The sequence below is a fragment of the Gossypium raimondii genome, chromosome 3 (assembly GCF_025698545.1).
Source record: "Gossypium raimondii isolate GPD5lz chromosome 3, ASM2569854v1, whole genome shotgun sequence".
In the NCBI taxonomy this organism is placed as follows: domain Eukaryota; kingdom Viridiplantae; phylum Streptophyta; class Magnoliopsida; order Malvales; family Malvaceae; genus Gossypium; species Gossypium raimondii.
Window position 1 is genome coordinate 7,310,698 of NC_068567.1, and position 22,622 is coordinate 7,333,319.

At 32.9% G+C, this 22,622-nt stretch overlaps 3 protein-coding genes across 3 annotated transcripts; 2 read left to right on the forward strand and 1 right to left on the reverse strand.

The window, feature by feature from the left end:
- Positions 1-4,718: 4,718 nt before the first annotated feature.
- On the forward strand, positions 4,719-10,353 carry LOC105796927 (uncharacterized). Its single transcript, XM_012626786.2, has 14 exons — positions 4,719-4,879; positions 4,999-5,111; positions 5,190-5,286; positions 5,362-5,486; positions 5,675-6,221; positions 6,375-6,560; positions 6,706-6,999; positions 7,256-7,408; positions 7,649-7,803; positions 8,125-8,230; positions 8,328-9,149; positions 9,293-9,380; positions 9,481-9,834; positions 9,924-10,353. Exons 1-14 carry the CDS (start codon positions 4,775-4,777, stop codon positions 10,121-10,123), a joined length of 3,345 nt encoding a protein of 1,114 aa, XP_012482240.1. The 5' UTR covers positions 4,719-4,774; the 3' UTR covers positions 10,124-10,353.
- Positions 10,354-10,669: 316 nt separating this feature from the next.
- On the reverse strand, positions 10,670-13,123 carry LOC105796929 (30S ribosomal protein S1, chloroplastic). The gene is made up of 7 exons (XM_012626788.2): positions 12,791-13,123; positions 12,138-12,413; positions 11,929-12,009; positions 11,466-11,747; positions 11,272-11,382; positions 11,031-11,117; positions 10,670-10,929 (listed from the first exon to the last, which is right to left on the reverse strand). Exons 1-7 carry the CDS (start codon positions 13,079-13,081, stop codon positions 10,825-10,827), a joined length of 1,233 nt encoding a protein of 410 aa, XP_012482242.1. The 5' UTR covers positions 13,082-13,123; the 3' UTR covers positions 10,670-10,824.
- A 6,130-nt stretch (positions 13,124-19,253) lies between these two features.
- Positions 19,254-21,645, forward strand: LOC105796930 (uncharacterized). The gene is made up of 5 exons (XM_012626789.2): positions 19,254-19,434; positions 19,751-19,840; positions 19,969-20,093; positions 20,190-20,444; positions 20,956-21,645. The coding sequence occupies exons 1-5, from the start codon at positions 19,401-19,403 to the stop codon at positions 21,319-21,321; spliced, it is 870 nt and encodes a 289-aa protein (XP_012482243.1). The 5' UTR covers positions 19,254-19,400; the 3' UTR covers positions 21,322-21,645.
- The last annotated feature ends 977 nt before the right edge of the window (positions 21,646-22,622 follow it).

Sequence of the window (22,622 nt, forward strand, 5' to 3'; positions counted from 1 at the left end):
AGGCCAAAGGATCTTTTAGGGCCTTCACCAGTTGTTCTAAAATGGGGAGAATGACTCTTACAAATTGTAGATAAGCTCCAGCAGGAATGAAGGAAGAAATAAAGGTTTGTGCAGAGTTCAAGCTAGTAGAAATACTTGGGCCAGGTGGGATGAAGGTGTTGAATGGAGCGGAAGAGTTGACTTAGTCAGTTGAGTTGTTGGCCTAGTTGATTTGATTAGTTAGGGTGCCACTTTGAGATTGAGAAGCCATGTCGCCTATGCTGGCCGCACTAATTGTTGATACATTGATACAACAATGAGTGAATATGAAAGAGTGAGAGAATGAGAGTGGTGGTTACTGTAGATGTCGGTTTGCCTAGTTGGGGCAGAGAGTCAGGAGTTGTGAAGAATGGTGGAGAAGAGAATGTAAAGGTCGAGGGCTAAAAAAGTGTTGGCAAAGTATAGGCTTAGTATTTTTGGAGAGTTGATTCTCTCTTCCTTATTCCTAGAGGTATTTATAGGCAATGGTCCCGTGTAAGGTGGTGTTAATGTGTTGGACTTGCTATCTAGCCATCATTACGAAGCGCATAAGAGGGATGCCTTTGATGGGACGAGGATGTTTGTAACAGGACATGTTCTATCATTCATTCTGACTCTAATGGGATAAAACAGTTGAACTCGCGTGATGTTTAATAACCAACGACTTCATGTTCCCCATAATGATTAAGCCATCAATTGCTTGAATAATCATCTCGTGAAGGTGAACTTGAAGATGACTTCCCAATTTGTTGATGGCAAGCTTACTATTTAAACATTTTCTTACCACATGCTTTAATGCATATAGAAGTATAACAATAGATAAAATAAAATAAAATAAAAAAAAAAAACTATGACGAATAGATTACATGTAAAAATGACGACAATAAAGATAATGAAGTTGACATACAGTAATGGAGGTGCAACAACTACAGTATATATGTTAAGACTGTGATGTTTATGGCATGGATTCAGGTTTGATTTAATATTTCATATGCATGATGTATAAGAAAGGAACGAATAAACTCCCAAAGTATCCAAGTCCAGATTCAATGTCACTTCTCTTTTAATTCTATCAACTCCATGGAAAACGACATGCATTTTCCATTTTTTTTAATGCTTATCTTATGTATCCGTTTAATATTAAACTTAAAACATAAATTTTGGTAATAATAATAAAAAAATTCTACGTTTAGATCTAATTAATAACTAGGGATACATCATTTCCCTACTTATATTATTGTTGGTAAGCAATTTCCCAATTATCATAATTTATCACAATTTTACCCCAACTAGCTAAGTCATGCCATTTGTGATATTAATGACCAACATAATTACATTTTTAAAAAAGGAAAATTGATTTGTACAAGGGTTTAGAAAAAAAAGTATTTCCATAATCATTAAACTTGAGATTATACATAAATTAAATTAATTTGATAAGTTCAACTAAAATTGCATAGATTAGAAGTGGGTTAGACTGAATCTATATATAGTACTGATATCATATATAATTGTTCAAGCTTAATTTAAAATAAGAATTTTAAATTTTGTTAAAGTCCATCAATATTTGTAAATAGTTTATCAAAACCTGTTTGAATTCATACATATTTTTAATTTAAAAAACATAATTAATTTTATTTAATAATTAATAAATATACATACACTACTATTATATTTTTATTAAAATTTTAAACCTAAACAATTTAATGTATTTTAATATTTATATATAAAAGAAAAATATATGTTTTATACATTTAAAAACAAGTCATTCTTTGACTATGATTCATATTTTAAATGAGTTATAAACAAATTTTAAGTAAATCATCGGGTTTATAATTTGTAATATATAAATTGTTTATTCATTCTATGTCAGCTATGAATTTTTATAAAAATTAAAAAGTTAATTTTATATTTAAATCTTTCATGGTTTAGAGTAAATTTTTGAGTTTAAACGTAATCCGATCTTTGAACAAGTTTAAGATAAATACCTTTGATTGTTTTTATTTTTTATTTTATTCATATATAAAATCAACATATTTGGTCATATACATCTCTATATATAATCCGTTGTGCCTTCGTACACAGCTTTCATAATTAATTTAGAGGATACACTAGGCTGCCTGCCAAACCAAAATTAATTGATTGGTTAGCAACTTAATCCATCGACATGCTTTAATTTTGCTAGTGACATTATATATTTATAGTCTTGGTCTAATAATGAATTTCACCGAAAATTGAGAAGTTAATTTCCTTATTTTAATTTGTTAAAATTTTGTACGAAAAATTTAAATTTAATTGAACAATATTGATATATTTTATTGTTAAATTGTTGACTTAAAAACTAACAGTTGAATAATTTATATGAAAATAATTAGCAAAATCAACAATTTATATGTGATAAATTAGTTAAAAATTAATATTTTATGTTTGTTGATACAGTGATACAACTAGGAGTACGTACGGAGGGGAGAGAGAAAGAGGGGTGGTTGTTGTGAAGGGTATGGAGGATGATGGTGAAGAGAACTTGAAGGTTGAGAGTCGAGAGAATGTTGATAGAGTGTAGGCTTAGTACTCATTGAAAGGTCGATACTTTCTTCATCATTCCTGAGGATATTTATAGGCAGTGGTCTCGTGTAATATGGTGTTCACGTGTTGAATTTGTTATCTAGCTATCATTACTAAGTGCATAGAAGGGATGTCTTCGATGGGACAATAATGTTTGTGACAGGACAAATCCTGTCGCTTATTCTGACTTTGGTGAAATAAACCAGTTGAGCCCACATGATGTTCGGTGACCAAATGATTTCATGTTCCCTGAGAAGATTAGGCCCTCCGTTGTTCGAGTAGTCATCTTGAGAGGGTGAGTTCACAGGTGGCCTCCCAGCTTGTTGGTGGCAGGTTTACTATTTAGACGTCTTCTAGGCTTGCCACGTGTCTTAACACAGATGGAGGTGCAATAAAATTCATGTATTTATCAATAACTAGACTGGCCATGTTTGCTAAAGTGTTGAAAAATTTTCAATTAACTAAAAATTATTATCTTTAACAACTTAATGTGAAACATGTTTGATAACTTATAACGAAAACTAATAGATAGAATTTTTCTATAAAAAAAAGAGTGAAAAATGATAAGTCGATAGAGACTTACTTATCACTTAATATAAAATAGATTCAATTATTTTTTCTCTTTCATTTAATATAAATTTATGTTATAATCTATCAAACAATTTAATTATATTTAGTATATAATTACAATTTTAAGTATTAATGAAATAAATTTTATAATTTAAATTTAATTTTTAATTTTAATTTTTAATACTATTTTTTTCAGTTTATCATAGCGTACTTTTTAAAATTCTTTATAAATAATTAAAATTAAATTTTGATAAATTGAAAGCAAAAAGGAAAAAAAGTGTAATTTATCAATTTTCGTGAATTAGACGGAAGTGTAGAAAGCTTTCCACAAAACACGAAGGAAGTAATGATGTTGTGCGTGTGACATGTTTGTATAAAGTGAATAAACGAAGGGTTCTAATCTCGTAACAAAAACGAAAAAGGAAAAGTGAAAGCCTTTGAGTTGATTAGCATAACTAAGGATTAAACAGGCAAATGAATAATGGTAATTATTATCTGATAAGATTATCCTACTTCACGTTGAGTACTCTAACAGGACAAGTCAGGTCAAGAGTATTACGAGAGATCATTATAATGTCAATGACTAAAAATAAAAATCACCTCAAAATAAATAAATATATTACGAGATTTAATAATGTTATAATTCATTTCATCTTTAAATTATGTAATCGAGATTCAATCTTAATTTATAGTAATGAAGTACATTTTATAAATAATTGTTTATTTTTTTGAAAAATTTATGCGATAAGGGATAATCACCATTACTAATGATAAATACTTTAATTTTGACCAAAACAAAAAAATCATTTAATATGGTATAAAAATGATTAATTTGATTTAAAAATGAAGATGTAAAACGAAAAGAAAAATTAAAACTACTTGAGACGACTTTATGGTTTAACTTAAAAAGTAAATTATTTTTTTATTATAAAATGAACAATTTTCACAATTATAATCGCTCGGAATATGAAAACATTGTTCATAATAATATCATGAATCATGATAATTTTGAAATTATAAACTACATATCATATTTTAGATGAATTTAATAACTAAATAATTTGTGAATCTAATATTATAAGAAGTAAATTTGATCTATTGATTAATCAAAACCATAAATTAGAAGTCCGACCAGTGATGTATAATCAAAATAATTTAAAAATTTTAGAATTGGTATAAATATAAAGAACTAGAGAAATAATTTTTTCCTTTTTAAAACAAAATATTTTGAATTTTTCATTATTTTTTTGTTCATTATTATTTTGATTTTTGTATACATACCTTTTCTTAAAAATATTTCATAATTATTTTCAGTTATTATTAATTTTAAATTGATTAAACCATCTGCTTCAACTAATTCAATTGATTGAATGGAAAACAGAAAATCCAACCGATTTAATTTCTGATTCTATTATTACAATAATCCGTAAAACTAAACAAAATCCCTGAGTTGAGCTCAAGCCTTGGTCCGATCCCCAGACATAATAGAGCCCAACCATGTTGGGTTCGCCAAGACCCAATTCCAAGCCCAGGCTGAGCCTCACTGCAACACCATAATCACCTCTCTTGCGCTCAAAGGTTCCCCAAAACTAAGCGACAGAGAAACAAAGAAAGAGAAGGGAAAATGGTGAAGGTGCGCCTTAACACCGCCGATGTTGCCGCCGAAGTCAAGTGCTTGCGAAGATTGATCGGCATGCGTTGTTCCAACGTCTACGATCTCTCTCCCAAGGTTTTATTTTTTTCTTTTTAATTTTTCAATCCCTCCCCCCTTTCTTCTGCAAATGAAGAAACGAGGATTTTTTTTCTTTCTAAAATCTGAAGATTAATGCTTATGGTTTGCTATTGTAGACATATATATTCAAGCTAATGAATAGTAGCGGCGTTACGGAGTCGGGAGAGAGCGAGAAAGTACTGTTGTTAATGGAGAGCGGCGTCCGTTTACATACCACTGCTTATGTTCGGTATGTTTCTTCTTTTTTGTAATGTCAATTTTTTTTCTTTTAAATTTACATTAAATAAATTTTCGAAATGTTATATAGGGATAAGAGCAATACACCTTCTGGCTTTACCCTCAAATTAAGAAAGCATATTCGAACTAGAAGGCTTGAAGATGTTCGTCAACTCGGTTATGATAGGGTATATATATATATATTTAGTTTGCTTTGATTTCTGTTTTTTTAACTTCTCAATTTATTAAGCTTTTGTGCGCAGATAATTCTGTTCCAATTCGGGTTAGGCACTAATGCTCATTATGTAATATTGGAATTGTACGCCCAAGGAAACATTATCCTCACTGATTCCGAATTCACTGTTTTGACACTTCTTCGTTCCCATAGGTAACAATTTTTCTCATCCTCAGTTTAAATTCATGTTTCTGGGAATCCGGTAAGAATGTCATGCTTAGTGATGTTTATTTGTTGTGGCATTTTCTTCCTTTTCAAAATTCATGGTTTTGATGTTTTCCAGTTTGTAATTTAAGTGAACTTAGTTTGATAAATGAATTGTGCACATTCATCCATGGCAGGGATGATGATAAAGGGGTTGCGATCATGTCACGCCATCGTTACCCTACTGAGATCTGCCGGCATTTTGAGCGAACCACCATCTTGAAGCTGCAGACAGCCCTCACTTCTTCTAGTAATCCAGATGAGAATCAAGCTGCTAAGGTTATTGAAGCTGGGAATAATTCACTTGACGCACCTAAAGGAAAAGAAAAAGACAAGAAGGGTAGTCACAAGGGTGGGAAAACTTCTGAGCCAAACAAAAGTGCCAGTGATAATACTCGTTCTAAACAGGCTACATTGAAGAATGTTCTTGGAGAGGCATTGGGTTATGGTCCTGCACTCGCTGAGCATATCATTTTAGATGCTGGTCTGGTTTCAAATACAAAAGTAAATAAAGATAACAAGCTTGATGATGATAAGATTCAAGCTTTGGCCCAAGCTGTTGAAAAATTTGAGGACTGGCTGCAAGATGTTATTTCGGGTGACAAGGTTCCTGAAGGATACATTTTAATGCAGAAAAAGAATCCAGGAAAGGATGGCTCCAACTATGATGGAACTACTGGCCAGGTTGTTTTATCATTAAGTATCACTTGTTAGCAATTTTGCTTAGAACCGAGTTGATAATTCATCCTTCAAAAACAATGACCAAAACTATTACATTGATTGAATTTCCTGATTCATTTGTGTTCTCACTAATTGTTATCTGGTTATTCTCTGCAGATGTATGATGAATGTTGCCCTATTCTATTGAATCAGTTCAAGTCAAGAGAGCATGTGAATTTTGAAACATTTGATGCAGCTTTGGATGAGTTCTACAGCAAAATTGAGAGCCAAAGGGTTGAGCAACAGCAAAAGACCAAGGAGAGCACTGCCAATCAGAAATTAAACAAGATTCGCTTGGATCAGGTTTGTGATATAATCCCAAAATATGTTGTTGCTTTATGATCTTGATAGGATGACTATCCTTGAGGATCATAAAAGGCATTTCATGCTTTTTTTTATTTTTAAATTTTTTTATTGTCATGTTAATGCAAGCCATGTTTTGCTACAGGAAAATCGTGTTCATATACTGAAGAAAGAAGTTGATAATTGTGTCCGAATGGCAGAATTGATAGAGTACAACCTAGAAGATGTGGATGCTGCCATATTGGCTGTTCGTGTAGCTCTTGCAAAGGGTATGAGTTGGGAGGATCTTGCTCGTATGGTAAAGGAAGAGAAGAAATCTGGAAATCCTGTGGCTGGCCTAATTGACCAGCTGCATCTTGAAAGGAATTGCATGACATTGTTACTGAGCAACAATCTTGATGAAATGGATGATGATGAAAAGACACTCCCAGCAGATAAGGTGCTATTTCAGTTTAAATTTAGGTTTCCTTGCCAGTGTTTAATCTCTATACTTATCTGTTTCTATAATGCTTATATATGCTTCTTTTATTAATTTTCATGCATTGTCCTAATCATATCTTATTCAGTTTGATTATTCCCTCCTTCGAAGGGGTTCTCTTCATCTACTCGTGTATGTAAAAATAGGAAATAATTTAACACCCACAAACTGCACCCTAATTATCTGAGTTGCTATTGCTGTTTTTCACTTTGAAAAGGTTGAAGTTGATTTGGCACTTTCAGCTCATGCCAATGCTCGACGGTGGTACGAGATGAAGAAAAAGCAAGAGAGCAAACAGGAGAAGACTATCACAGCACATGAGAAGGCTTTTAAGGCAGCTGAGAGAAAGACTCGTCTTCAGCTTTCACAGGTAGCTGTAACTGTTCAGATACTTATTTCTGTTGTCAACTAGAAATACAACTTAAGTTTCACTGATAGAGAATATAATGAAATATATTTATGTAAAATTAAAGATGCACTTTTTAGCAGCCTTTTCACTTGGGGCTTTGGACTTGCTTTTACGCTGATGGACTTTGGGGTTGTATGATTGTGATCATTCTTTAAATGTCCTTTGTTCTAGCTTGCTGAATGCATCGTTAACGTATTGCAGGAAAAAACTGTTGCAACAATTTCACATATGCGCAAAGTTCATTGGTTTGAGAAATTTAATTGGTTCATCAGCAGTGAAAACTATTTGGTTATTAGTGGACGTGATGCTCAACAGAATGAAATGATCGTCAAGAGATATATGTCAAAGGGAGATCTGTAAGTACTCTTTTAATGGTTTACATTTTTGTTTTCTTTCTTTTTTAATACTTTCCGAGCTATTGCATTTTGAGTTTCCCCTGGATGTTCTTGGTCTTAAGTGCTGAGCATTATAGATATCTATGAAATTCAATAGTCTAATTTGCATTGGGAAAGAGTTTCATTAAAAGTTGCTCAAGTGGAAGGACCTGAGATTTCGTTATGCTTTTTCTTTCCTTAGAAATGAGCATTCCTTCATTTTTTTTGCAGCGTTTTTCTAGTTACTGGTTTTAAAATATGGTTTATAATGCAATTTTAATAGTCATTTGCATATTGAAACAGGTATGTTCATGCAGATTTGCATGGGGCATCTAGTACAATAATCAAGAATCACAGACTCGAGCAGCCAGTACCACCTCTTACTTTAAACCAAGCAGGATGTTTCACAGTAAATAATATTCCCGTGTTCTCTGTTAATTCACTTTCTTTTTCAGGAAGAACAAAATACAATACTTGCAGCTCATATTTCATTTGTTGTGAAATAGGTTTGTCATAGCCAGGCATGGGATTCAAAGATTGTTACCAGTGCTTGGTGGGTTTATCCCCACCAGGTTAGTAAAACTGCTCCTACAGGGGAATATCTTACTGTGGGAAGTTTCATGATACGTGGGAAGAAGAATTTTCTTCCTCCACATCCTCTTATAATGGGATTTGGATTATTGTTTCGCTTGGATGAGAGCTCCTTGGGATCACATCTAAATGAAAGGAGGGTGAGGGGCGAGGAGGAAGGGATAAATGATGTTGAAGAAAGTGGTCCTCACATAGAAATTTCTGAGTCAGAATCAGATAAAGGTGGTGAAGCAACTGATGTGCCTGCAGTAGCTGCTGAGAACAGTACTAGTTTGAATGACGTTGGTAACCCAAATGTATCCGACATTGTAGGCGGTGATGTTGCTTCTGTGAGTCCCCAACTTGAGGATCTCCTTGATCGCACTTTGGTGCTTGGATCTGCTAGTCTCTTGGGTAAAACCCCTGTTCTCATCACATCTCAAAATAATTGGGCAGATGAAGATAACCATGAAGAGAAGAATGCTACAGTTAGGGATAAGCCTCATATTTCAAAAGCTGAAAGAAGAAAGCTCAAGAAAGGACCAGGCAGTACTGCTGCCAATGCTAACATTGAGAAGGGCAATGAGAAGGCAAAAGAGAATGGTAATGCTGTCAATGTACCCGGAGATAGTGTGCAGAATAAGAAACCAGGCGGTGGAAAAATAAGCCGTGGGCAGAGAGGCAAACTCAAGAAAATAAAGGAGAAGTATGCTGACCAGGATGAGGAAGAGAGGAGCATTCGGATGGCATTATTAGCTGTGAGTACACCAACTTGATTATTTCTTACATGCTTAAAATATTTATAAATGTTGTAGGCTTCTCTCTCTTTGTGGAGTTTTCGTGCCTCAAATTGTATTGGCTGTAGTCTAGACTTAAAAACAGATGATATTTTGAATTGCAGTCATCTGGGAAAGCTAACAAAAATGAAGGTTCTGATGATGGGAAAACTAAAACAGCTGCCAGCGTCAACCAGAAACCCAATGCTAGTGGTATGCTTTTTCCAGAAATTTTGATACCAAATTTTCTAGTAATTCAAAGTGGAGAATCCTGTTATCGGGCTTAAATTCACTTATTTTTAAAAAATTTCAGGTCCTCAAGATGCCCCAAAAATATGTTATAAATGTAAAAAGGTAGGCCATCTTGCCCGGGATTGTCCTGAACATCCTGATGACACTTTGCATCTTGCAACTGGAGTTGCAGATGATCGCCGTGCAGGTTTGGATGACAGTAATGAGTTGGATAGAGTGGCCATGGAGGAAGACGATGTCAACGAGATAGGTGAAGAAGAGAAAGGAAGATTAAATGATGTGGATTACTTGACAGGGAATCCTCTTCCCAATGACATTCTCTTATATGCTGTGCCTGTCTGTGGCCCTTATAGTGCAGTGCAATCATACAAGTACCGCGTAAAGATAATTCCAGGAAATGCAAAGAAAGGAAAAGGTCTCAAAATGTTCTACTTACTGTTTCGGTTCGTGTTTTTGTTTTTTTTTTTTTTTTACTGATACTTAACTGTTGGTATTCTTGTGTAGCTGCAAAGACTGCCATGAATCTGTTTAGCCACATGCCGGAAGCAAGTAATAGAGAGAAGGAATTGATGAAAGCATGCACTGATCCCGAGCTAGTAGCTGCAATTATCGGCAATGTGAAGATAACAGCAGCCGGTCTTACTCAATTGAAACAGAAGCAAAAGAAAAGCAAGAAGAGCAGCAAAGGAGAAAATAGAAGCTAACGGTACCAGTGTAGTAGTAGTAGAAGCCAGGACTGAAATCAAAGCATTTCTTCTAGACCTTTTTTTTTCATGTACAAGAGAATGGTTTTATACTTAATTTTCTCTGTTGGATTTGCGGTTATATAGTCAAATTTGACCCTTATCTTTGGGTTTAAGAACTATACAAGTGTTTTCTTTTTGGGACAGGAACTATATAAGTTGAAATAGAGAATTTTGTATTTGTATTTGTACGTAGGATAGTTCTTATATATAATAGAGGCATCACAATCTGAAAATGTAAATCAACTTGTCGACTTCTAAAATCTTCTGATTATTGTGTCGATCAATTATCATATATCCAATATTATATAATATCTTTAATATATAAATTGAGACGGTATATATGCATATCGTGTTTGTATTATTTTTTTGTTATGCTTTGAGTCGTATTGTAATTATTTTTTGTCATAGTTGATGTCAAAGTCATGACTTTACCCTCGTACACTCTTCCTACAGCTAATGGAACTTAGACATAGAGCAGTTGTGTGTTACAATAGTGAGAAGAGGTTGTAATAAACTCCCAAATTATACTAATAATGAATGGTCAAAGGCTCAAAGCTATATCCTACAGCGAAATGTATGGCATTTGGCTGTAAGAAGGCACTTGGACAACTTTTACAAAGCAAATAATATGGAAATTTGGAAAAGCAAATCCAAATGAATTAAACTTCTTCAGCTTCAGGAACATCACTGAGGTCTAGACCTTCGGCTGGCAGGTCTGATGCAAGGGGACCTAATATCCCATCAGAGCTCAGAGTTAACCCACTCTGCAATATTCCAGCACCAATTGAAAAGTCAGGTTAACCGCTACACACTAATCTTAACACTGTTCTACTATCAGGAAACTAGCTGGTAACTAAAATCGTACCTCGGGCTGGAATCTGAGCATGTCAGCACGAGCCATAGCTTCTGCTTGGGCAATTCTCTGCCTGAACGTCTGAGCCATCTCTTCAGCCTGTTATAAAAATTGAAACAAAACCAAATTCACAGTTATGCTGATCTATTCCCAGCTACAATGAAATGGATGGTGAATGCAGTATATAACAACAAATTATGGTCAAAATCTGATGCAACTGCAGAAGAAGATTGAGACCATTAATGGGAACTACCTTCTCAAACACAAGAGTTGGATTGCGAATCATGTCTCCAGGGGTAGGCTCTAGTTTCTTTGTGGAAAGACTTACTCGGCCTCTTTCACGGTCATGGCTCAATATCATGACCTGTTTTTACACGGTTTTTAAAATCCATTTCTAAGAAGCAGAATTTCTTGCCAATAATTAAATATTGCTGTAACACAATTCACCTTCAGAGTGTCACCAGGTTGAAGAACCGTAGCAATATCTGAAACACGATCATGACTGATTTGACTGACGTGAAGAAGGCCGTTAATTCCACCAATGTCGATGAAAGCACCATATGGTTTCAGGCTCTGAACAGTTCCGAGGACAACCGATCCAATTCCGAGCTGTGCTTGGCTATCAGCCATGGCCTTGCGGTTACTGAAGACAAGCCTGGACTGTTCCTCGTCAACCTCTACAAACTTCAAAGGGAGCTCCTTATCTAAAAGCTCTTCTGCAGTGGATTTCTGATGAGACATGAAGAATCAATTTTATGATGAAAGATTCACAAAACTATTGTCACCATAAAATCACATTTTGAATACAAACTAGCAGCTAACCTACTAGTGCAAAATTTTGATCTTAAAGGGAATTTGGTAAAGCGAAATACAACATAGATAAGGGCAGCAATGGGATCACATAACTAACCGATGATATCTGTGAGAAAGGAACAAACCCTCGAAGACCCTCCACCAATGCCACTACTCCACCCTTGTTTGCACCAACAACCTACTTCTTGCAAGTACAAGTTAGTCAAAGAGCAGTGCGCGAGATTGCTAGAATTAAGTATAAAACTTTTCAGGAAGCTCTAGACCTATAAGAGTTTCAATCAGATACAATTGGCAGAACATACGTACCTTGCCCTTCACGACAACATCCTCAGCTTGAAGTTGCCTGCATCTTTCCCAGGCAAGTTCATATTGGATGGACCTTAAGCTCAAAATTAAGCTATCATCAGCCTCGTTTTCACCGATAATCATAAATTCCTCCCTTAAACCAGGAACTATACCAACTTCTTCTACATGTTTAATTTTGTGAATGCTGGCCTCTTGGACCGGTAGATATGCAGAAGATTTGGCAGTAATATCAACCAATGCCCCATTGCCATCTGTGCAGAAAACTGTTCCTTTAACCTGAAAAACATATACATTTCTTTTTATCCAAATCATAAAACCTCAAGCACAAACACAAGTAAAATTGTAGAATTTCAATTAATCTTTTTCACACCTAAGAAACACCAGCAGAACTAAAAAATGAAAATCCAGACACAAATTCCAACCAAACCTACCCTCAAACACAATTTCAACATAATTCACATAAATTACCTCAAATGAGCTCATAAATTAACATAATTCATATTGAATGATGATTTTCAAATAAATGGTCAATAAAATAAGTACCCAATCCACATAATCCGCTAGCAATTCCTAATCCAATATAAAATGGATAAATTTTAAGAATTTGAATGAAATAAAACAACCAAATGAAAAGAAGGGGGGGGACCCCAAACCTTGGTTCCAAGCTCAGAATCAAAGTCATATTTCTCAAGAGCATTTTGAAAATCCTCAACAGTAAAAGCAACGCCTTCCATAGGAGCAGTTCGACAGCGTTCGTAAGCATCCTCGAACATCTTCTTGAGTTCAAGCCTATCTTTGGTCTGTGCATTTGAGACCGCGACGGCTGAAACTATAGGAGAAGCAAAAGCGCCCACTTTCTGGGTTTGCTTTGGTTTCACAGAAAACCGAGATGAGGAGAGTGGTGGACATCTTAGACCTGTGAACTGTTGAGCCAAAGACGCCATTTTTCTTTTTGTTCTTCGGTTTTGTTTCTGTGTTTCCTCGTCGATGAAATAATAATATAGAGATAAGGTGAAGACAGAGCGGGTTCATGTCACAATTTTGGAGGTCTAATTCTGGTTTAGTCCCTATACTATGTGTAAATTTTAAATTTAATCTTTCAATTTCAATTTTATATAATTTAATCCTTTATTTTTATAATTTTATTAGTAAATTGATATACCATAGTTGTTGCCATTAATGTCATGTTCATTGTTTGTGTTGCTATTATTGATTGCTGTAGTAAGTGTGAAAATTATATTTTTGTAATGAAAATTATAAAATTTATTTTGAGAAATCGAATTGAAAATTAATGAATAGATATATATTTTATTACATAAATATTTTTAATAATATTAAAATAATTAAAATGTTTCAAAAATATGAGAAAGTGACATAGAAAATGTGAAAATAATATATATTTTCTTTTAATTAGTATTGTAAAATTTTTGTAATAATCTTACAATTAATTATATTATACATTGATTTATGAAATGTTAATATTATATATTAATTTATATAAATTTTAATACGATTTAATTCTTCAAAAATTAATCCACAATTCAAACTTCAACAGATCATTTTTTAAGTAAAGCCAAGTAAAAGAAATTTGGGTTTTGTAACAAAGGTCATTCATTTGTAATGCAAACTAATTGAATGATTTAAAATAATAATTGTCGAAACCATTTTTTTTGATAAAAGGAAACGAAAATGAAGTCGCCACCAATCCTTTTTATTTAGGTGTAATCGGATCACCTCATAATTTAATCATTTTAATAAAAGTTTAAATTTACTAAAATGATAATCTTTTGTCTACAAAATCTAGAGAATAGGTTCGGGAGTCGGTTACGCACGAGGAAGGATTAGCACTCTCGATACGCTCAAAATTGGTACCTAGTTGATTACTTAATGTTTTAATGTCAAAAATTAAAAACTCGAAAAGAATTTAAAATACGATCCCTCTTTATATTGTGTTGTTTTTAATTAAAATTACTTGAATAAATCAAAAAGTGTAAAATGTCTCCTTATCTCAAAGTAACAAAGTGTCACATCCCGTAAGTTAAGACATGACACATCGTATTTTTGAGAATAAGCTTGTCTTTTATTTAAACCTCATTTATTTTAATTTTAGAAGGATATTCGGTTATTTAGGTAACACGAGAAGAATCGAAACCTAGTAAGTTAGGGCACAACTTCTCGAATTTTCAAATACGAAATATTGTCTTATTTCCAAAAGTTTTGAATAAATACACATGTAATGTTTAAAACTATACATATTTATTTTATTTGGATTATAGTGTAAAGAATGAATATTTAAACACGGCTCATGACATGATTGGAACAATAATGGGATGATAACACAAATAAGTAAAATGACGAAATATTGATAATAATGAGACAACAAATAAGTAATGGCAATGATCGATTAAATCTAACGTTAATTAAACAATAAAAAATAAGAATAATAAAAGGTAATATACATGATAAAAATAAATAAATGTGACATGAAAGTATCAAAATAAATAAAATGGTAAAATAACGGAATAATAAAACATTAAAATAATAATTTAATAATAAAAACACGCAAGTAACAGAGTGTAAATAATCTATATTTTAAGTGTAAAAAGAGGGTAAAAAATGATAGGTGAATAAATAAATGAATAAAATGAAATAATATGTGTAAAGGGTTGGAATTGAAGGTTAAGTATTAAATCGAAATTAGGATGAAATTAAAGGGATAAATTTAAAAAAATATAATTAAATAAACAGAACAATGGGTTAAAATGACACACGCGAAAAGAACTAGGGGGTAAACGTGAAATTATCCCTGATTCCTTATGCGCGTCGTTTCTTAGGTGGGCTAAAATGAAATGGAAGTGAAATTGTAATGTAAAATGTGGAAATATATAAAAATAAATAAGACTAGATTGAAAAGCACATAAAAGGTGGAAGGATCAGGTCAGCAAATAACCCATTAGGCGCGAAAACACGTTGACCTTGGCAGCTCTCGGGTCGGTTTTTGGGTTAATGATAAAACGATGCCGTTTTGGCCCCTGAAGCTTAGGCCCAAAACGACGTCGTATTGATCCTATTATAAATAATAATAAAAACATGACAACAAATCATTTGAATAGCTTCTAAAAAAAATCTTCCTTTTCTTTCTAGGGCTCCAGAAATTAACCAAGAAGGCCACCGCCATGGCCACGGCGGGCAAAATGAGCTTTTTAGCCCTGTTTTCAACTATTTGAAAGCCAAGCATTCTCAACCCCCAAAAAATCGAAAGAAAAGGTCCCTCCTCCTTCCTTTTAGGTCCGATTTCGACGACGGAGAAGAGACCTCCGACGACGAGACCGCGGAATGACTCCAGTAAGGTTTTCTGTAACACCCCAAACCTGGTCTAAACGTAATGACCGAATCTGGCGATGTCACATTGTAACACCCATTACCCGTATTCGACGCCGGAATAGGGTACAAGGCATTACTAGAGGACATACATTTGCATACGTATTAAACCGAGTTACAAAATTTCATCCGAATTAAAACTTTCAAATTATTAACGTGCTTTTATAATCCTTTACATCATATCCTCGGAATATTATATTCATAACAAATAGGGCCTATGAGACCCAATATTTACTCATGTAATTCAAAGCTTCATTTCCATTTCATTCAATTCACAATTTCTCATGTTCACAATTCAAATCAATTTCTCAATCCAATATATATATTTCAATCATATAAGAATATAATTCAAGTTACACGAACTTACCGAGGCTAAATTGCGAAATACCAAAATTCGTGGATATTTTGGTAATTTTTATTTTCCTCAATTTCCACCCAATCTTGATATAAAATAATATTTCATTCAATTTATTAATTTAAATAATAAAACAATTCATTTCATGCAATTTGGTCACTTTTTGACATCTTTACCAATTTACCCTTAAAATATTACTTTTATTCAATTTAGTCCTTGAACCTAAAACATGCAAATTGACTATTTTAATGAGAACTTATGCTAGTTGAATAATCATTTATTTTCATCCTCCTCCTCTCCATTCCACATCCTTAATGTGTATAACACATTTAAACAACATTATCCATACTATCACTATTTTCCTGTATGTAAATTCAAGTTGTTTGTTTGAGTCAGAGTCACTAATTTATTTATATATTGAGCTACAAAGCTCAAAATTAATATCCGTTAATTTTCCCTAAAACTAGACTCACATATCTTATTACCATAAAATTTTCATAATTTTTCGTTCAGCCAATAAGTACAGTTTATTCTTTAAAGTTTCCCCTGTTTCACTGTTCAAAAGTTCCGACCCCTCTTCACTAAAAATTAATTATCTCTTTGTATAGAATTCAGATGATGTCCCCATTTGTTTCTATTGAAAATGTACTCATTAAGGATTTTAAATATATAAATTATAACCCATAATTATTTTTATACAATTTTAATGATTTTTACAAGTCATAACAGGGAACCCGAATTCATTCTGACCTTATCTAACAAAATTCATTATATCTCATGATTTACAATTTCATTACTTACACTGTTTCTTCTATGAGAAACTAGACTCAATAAGATTTAATTCCATATTTTTCATCCTCTAATTAGATTTTCACAATTTATGGTGATTTTTCAAAGTTAACCTAATGCTGCTGTCCAAAACTGTTTTAGTACAAGATGTTGATTACTAAGTTTATAACTCCTAATTCCCTTTCTCTATAATATTTCCCATCATTTTAACTTATTTCCTTCACTAATATATCAAGAACATAAGACTTTATATAATAAAACTCTACTATAACATCATTTCCATGCTTTTCAACAATAACAAACTTAAAAATATATTGAAATCTTGATGTTCTTTACCTTGTGCTATTGATTTCAATCTTTAACTTGATTTTCTCTCTCCTCCAGCTTCTATTTCTTGAATCTAACTTGACATTCTAGCTCCCCATTGTCTCATTATTATTTTTCTCTCTTTGAAGCTATGAAAATTCTTTTGATTTCTAGGTGAAAATGGTAAATTTTTGGTGAAAGGACCAAATTGTAAAGAAAGCAAAACTTTCTTTCTGATCTTCTCTTCTAACGTTGGGTGCATGGAAAGATGATGATTTTTTCATCATCTTTCCTCCCTTTTATATTAATTATTTAATAGTAAAATAATACTAAAAATCTTAATAAAATATTAATTAAATAACATTTATCTAATTAATTAATTAAAAATATCACAAACATCATCATTACCTTCTAGAATTCTCTCTCTCTCTATTTGACCATTTTACCCTTTATAATCTTTTGAAATTCCATCCTTGAGTCATCACTTAATTTGGTAAAATTGTAATTTAGTCCCTCAAAATTCGTCACCTTTTCAATTTGGTCCTAATTCATCCATTTTCCTTAGTTTCTAGATTATTCCACTCTTAAAATATTTACACTATTGGTCCTTCAACTTTTTTATATTTACACTTTAATCCCTCAAATTTCGAGTATTTACTCTTAGGCAACAAAATTTTTCTCACTTTTGCGATTTAATCCTTTCTTGAATTAACATGTCATAATATAATTCCCAATGTTGTCATAACTCAAAATTTCCCTTTTGTCACTTTATTTCCTTATTTTACTATCAATGATACCTACTTTCTTATTGTAGTAATTTTCGGTATTACAAGAGTAATTTTCGGGATATTACATTTTTCTTCTTCTTTCTTTTTATTTTCGTAGATAAAATAAATAAATAAATATAATAAAAACTTAAATGTAAAAATAAACAGAAATATCAAACGAATATCACCTTAAAAATATAAGTTCAAATCTTTTATTTTTTGTATTCAATCCTCTTTTTTTGTATTCGAAAAATTGTCGATTACATGGAATTTGTGGCTCTTATAGCCAAATGTTTTACACTGTCTTGGCTTCATTTCTGCCACTGCTTCTCTGCTATTTCTTTTTTGGTTTGTTTGCAAGTTTCAGCGAGGTCAACGAAGGCAGAGCTTGTTATTTTGGTGTAAGGTCAGAGAGGGGGCAAGCCTCGGACGAGGCGGCGGGCGATCTTGAGGAGCGGTCTTGTGAGGGCTTAGGGTTTTTTAGTTTCTAAAAATGTTTAAGTGCCGTGGGCATGTACTCTTTTGGGCTAGGGTTTTTTTTTATTTCGGGCTTGAATATTTGGGTAGTGGATTTTTGGACTGTTTAATTTTGGACTTTTATTTGGTTTAGGGTCCGGGTAAAATTGGGCTACTACAATAATAAAAAGAATTTTTATATTAAATAATGCATTTGTTAATACAAAATTTCCCAATTTAATTATATTGTAATATAAAAATTATTTTTATGAACTTACAAAATCAAAAATTCAATATATTTACTTTAATTTTTTTAAAATTCGATACTCGTACAATTTATAAAAATTAAAAAATTAATCAAATTAGATAATATTTTTAACCTTTTCATTAAATTACTTGAAAATCAGCAATTTAATAGTTTATAAGTAAAGAATTAGTAAAATAATTGTTACTCTTTAAAATATGGGTAAATCAAATTCAATTCGATTCAAAAATTTGATAAAAATTTAAAATTTTAATTAAATAGTTCAAGTTAATCGAGTTATTCGGATCAACTTGAATAAAAAATCAAAATTTTCTGTTTAACTAAAATATGAATTACACAATCCGAATTATTCGAAAATTCGAATAAGAAAAGGTAAAACTACGTCATTTACCCTAATATTGTTTATGTATTAAATAATCAGTCTATGTAAATGCAACCTTGGGTGCAAATAATAGGATTCGTTAACTCGACTCGATTGAAAATTTTTTAACTTGATTCGAAAAAATTTCAAATTGAGTTCGGTTATTAAAATAAGATTCGTTGACTAACTCAAAATATTTTTACTTAATTTGACTAACTCAATCAAATACTCACCCTTATATTTAAATTCAGATACTTATCAATTTTCACCTAACGAGATAAAATAGATTATTTTCTCAAAAGTTATATTTATGAGCAATAATTATTTTTCAACTTATGAGTAACAATGTCACTTATAATTTTTATACACGTGGTATAGAAAAACACCATAAATAAATGTGAAGAAAACGACATCGTTTCAGTCCTTTAGGCGAAGGAGGGAGCATGTAATTGCTAACTCAAAATCTTCCAAATTTCCTTCTCCTTTGTACTTTCCTTCTCGCAAGGGTTTCCAGTCTGATTTTTCTTTTTTCGGGAAATTAGATTCTCTCTTCCATACAGAATCCTAAATCCGGGTTTCAACAATGGCTACGACTTCGAATGGCCCTGACGACTCAGGTGCTTTTTTCTTTTCCCCACAAATTTAACTCTTTTGTTATTTTCTTGCTTAGAACAAGGAAAAGATCCCATTTTTATGTCGGTTTTTCGTCTGGGTTCTTTTTTCTACTTAGGATTTTAATTTATGCATGAAAAGTAGGAAAATAGAATTGGATTGGGTTCTAGAAATTTTATTTTGTTGATTCAAAGAGACTAATTGCATTAGTTTCTATGTTTTAGAATCTATTTTATGTATGGGTATTTGTCATTTTCTGTTTTCCTGGTTTTTTAAAGGAAAACCCCCCTTTTTTTTTCTCCCCTCTCTTTGATGTTTCAGGTAATATAAATGGAAAAGAGGGAACGTTGAACGAGTCAGTGAAAGAAAATGCTATGGCTTTGAATTCAGATCTCCAACGTGAAAATACTGGTGAGTTATTATGATTTTCTCAACTTGTATATTCCCTTAGTGATCCTGTTTTTGGTTTGGTGAGAGTGTTATGTTTATCATTTGTGGAGCCAAAGGGTATGAATAGTTGTTTGTTTTCATTACGATAGAGGCAAAATCACGAGTGGAAGCGATGTGGGAGCAAATGAATAAGGGGATACCTAAGGATGCCTTGAGACAATTTTCAAGCAATAAAGCTTCAGCCACAAATAAAACTTCGCACAAAGCTTCCAATGTGAGCAGTTTCTTATGCTCTTTGTTTCTAATAGAACTGCATATTAGATGATAGTTGTGTTTTGTAGTAATTGTTTGCCTTGGATTTGTCTTGTAGAATTGGATGAAGTATCTGCAAATGAGACCAGCAGTGCCTGCTGGCGATACGGTGCAAGAAAGATGGACAGAGTCAAAGGCTCCAAGTGCCCCCAAAGAAACTGAAGCGCTTAATAAAGATAAAGCAGTGAAGGAAGCTACTGTGGTGCAGAACAATGTCAGTGATGAGGCAAAGAAGCTTGCAGCTGCTGCCCTGTCAGCAGTGAAAGATGCTGCAGCTGCTGCAGCAGCTGCGTCAAATAGAGGGAAAATTGAGGTAAGCGTATCCTTCACCACTGTTAGCAAAAAAATTGTAGTTGCCAATTGACTTAGCCATGGTATTGAGCATGCAAGTATGGCTATAGACCTCTTACTTTCTGTCAATGTTAGGTTCTGACTTAGTTTCAAAATCGTCTTTAACTAAATGTTTGAACTATGTTTCAATACTTGAGCACTCTTACTTTCTGTCAATGTTAGGTTCTGACTTAGTTTCAAAATTGTCTTTCACTAAATGTTTAAACTATGTTTCAATACTTGAGCACTCTTACTTTCCGTCAATGTTAGGTTCTGACTTAGCTTCAAAATTTTCTTTAACTAAATGTTTGAACTATGTTTCAATACTTGAGAACTCCAAAAAGATTACTTATGTCCTGTCTTCTAAGCACTGTGGTCAATTTATTTTGAGGCATCCAACTAATAAACTTGAAACTTCTAGGATATAGGAATGTAAGTATATGAGTCAACTGCATAGTCAAGCAATGTTCTTAATTTCATCTCCCCTTTTGCAGATTACTGAGGTACGAGACTTCGCTGGTCAAGAAATTGAAATAAAAAAGCGAATCCATGCTGATTCAAAAGAGGCAGCTGAAAAGTCCAAAGCTTATGCACCTTCTGCAGTAGATGCTGTTCTTGAACAAATCAAGAAGAAGCCAAAGCTCAGTGTGCTTGACAAGACGAAAAAAGATTGGGGAGAATTCAAGGAAGAAAATAAGGGGATGGAGGACGAGTTGGATGCTTACAAGAAGAGTTCGAACCAGTATCTGGATAAGGTTTCTTTCTTGCAGCGGACTGATTATCGGGAATTTGAGAGGGAGAGAGATGCAAGGCTTGCTCTACAGGCTAGGAGGAGACCAGAAATGCGGGAGGACCCTTGATTGTGTACATTCATTACTTGCTTTTTATTGCATCATTGTGCCCGAGCTGTAGGAGGAAAGACCCGGAGTTGTTGACAATTGTGCAGCGGCCTTTTGTTCCCATAATTAGGGATGGAAGCCTTTAGCAAATACATTTCTGACTCATCTGTGTTTCAAATAAATATTTTTGAGGTCTTCCTTCTCTCCCTCTATCAGTCATATTTGTTACTGCACAGCTGTTTGCTTGTAATGTATACATCTAATGTTTCTTTTGAGAAAGAACATCACCGATGGTGCAGCCATTTAATATGCAAGGTTACAAACCCAAGTTAGCTTAGTACTAAATGATGATGTTTGCTAATCTAAAATTCCAGTGCCACTGAACCTAAAAAATTGCTTAATGTTTTTAGGGAGATCGTTCTCCAGTTTTGGGATTTCTTATGTTTGCATTGGCTTATGGTGTGTCAAGATTTTGTCCAACAAAAAGGCACTTTTAAGATGGTGCAAACGTATACCTAGAGCTAATTTAGCATTCTTGTTAGCAAAAGTTTGGGTTGAATAAGCGTGTTTAATAAGTATGGTCCTGATGGTGTTTGGTATTGTGGTGAAAAAGTTTAGAGATGTGAGGATAATAAAGTCATTTTATCCAAAAGCAGCTTAAGTATCATTGTGAAAAGGTAAATAATAATGTTATATTTGGTAGAAGTATAATTTTTTACAAATATTTTAATATATGAGTTAGCAATAAATTAATTTCAGTTCTCAATTTTTTGCTTGTTTGGAAAAAGAGGAGGAATTTTGTTTTTACTTTTTTCATAAAAGTTTACTCATCCTTTTAATTTCATATTTAAATTTATATGAATTATTCTTTATTTTATACCTAACCATTGTAATACATATATATAAATAATTTTTTTATTCGTGTTATTACACTAATCTCACCTTACTGTTATTTTTATATTTACCGCAAATAAATGCACGACACCTAAAAAGTAATTTTTACCTCAAAATCTGTCACCAATAAGGCTAGATATAAGTCTTCTCCCATTCCAATAAAGGTCGATTGTTCTCAATGCCACTGTGATGAGACACCAACGTTGATTTTTTTTTCTTTTCTGATTATAACCCTAAAGTTGGTTTAGATACCATATATTACAATTCACGCCAACTTGCAAGTAAATTTTTACTTTGATCTATTAAGTTTCACAAATTTGTCCATAAAAGATACATTTTACGACTCTCAAGTTGAAGAGAGTGTTGCGCATGTCATGATTCGCACGAAAGTCTCAACCCGTGACACGTACACGATGTGAATTCATCGC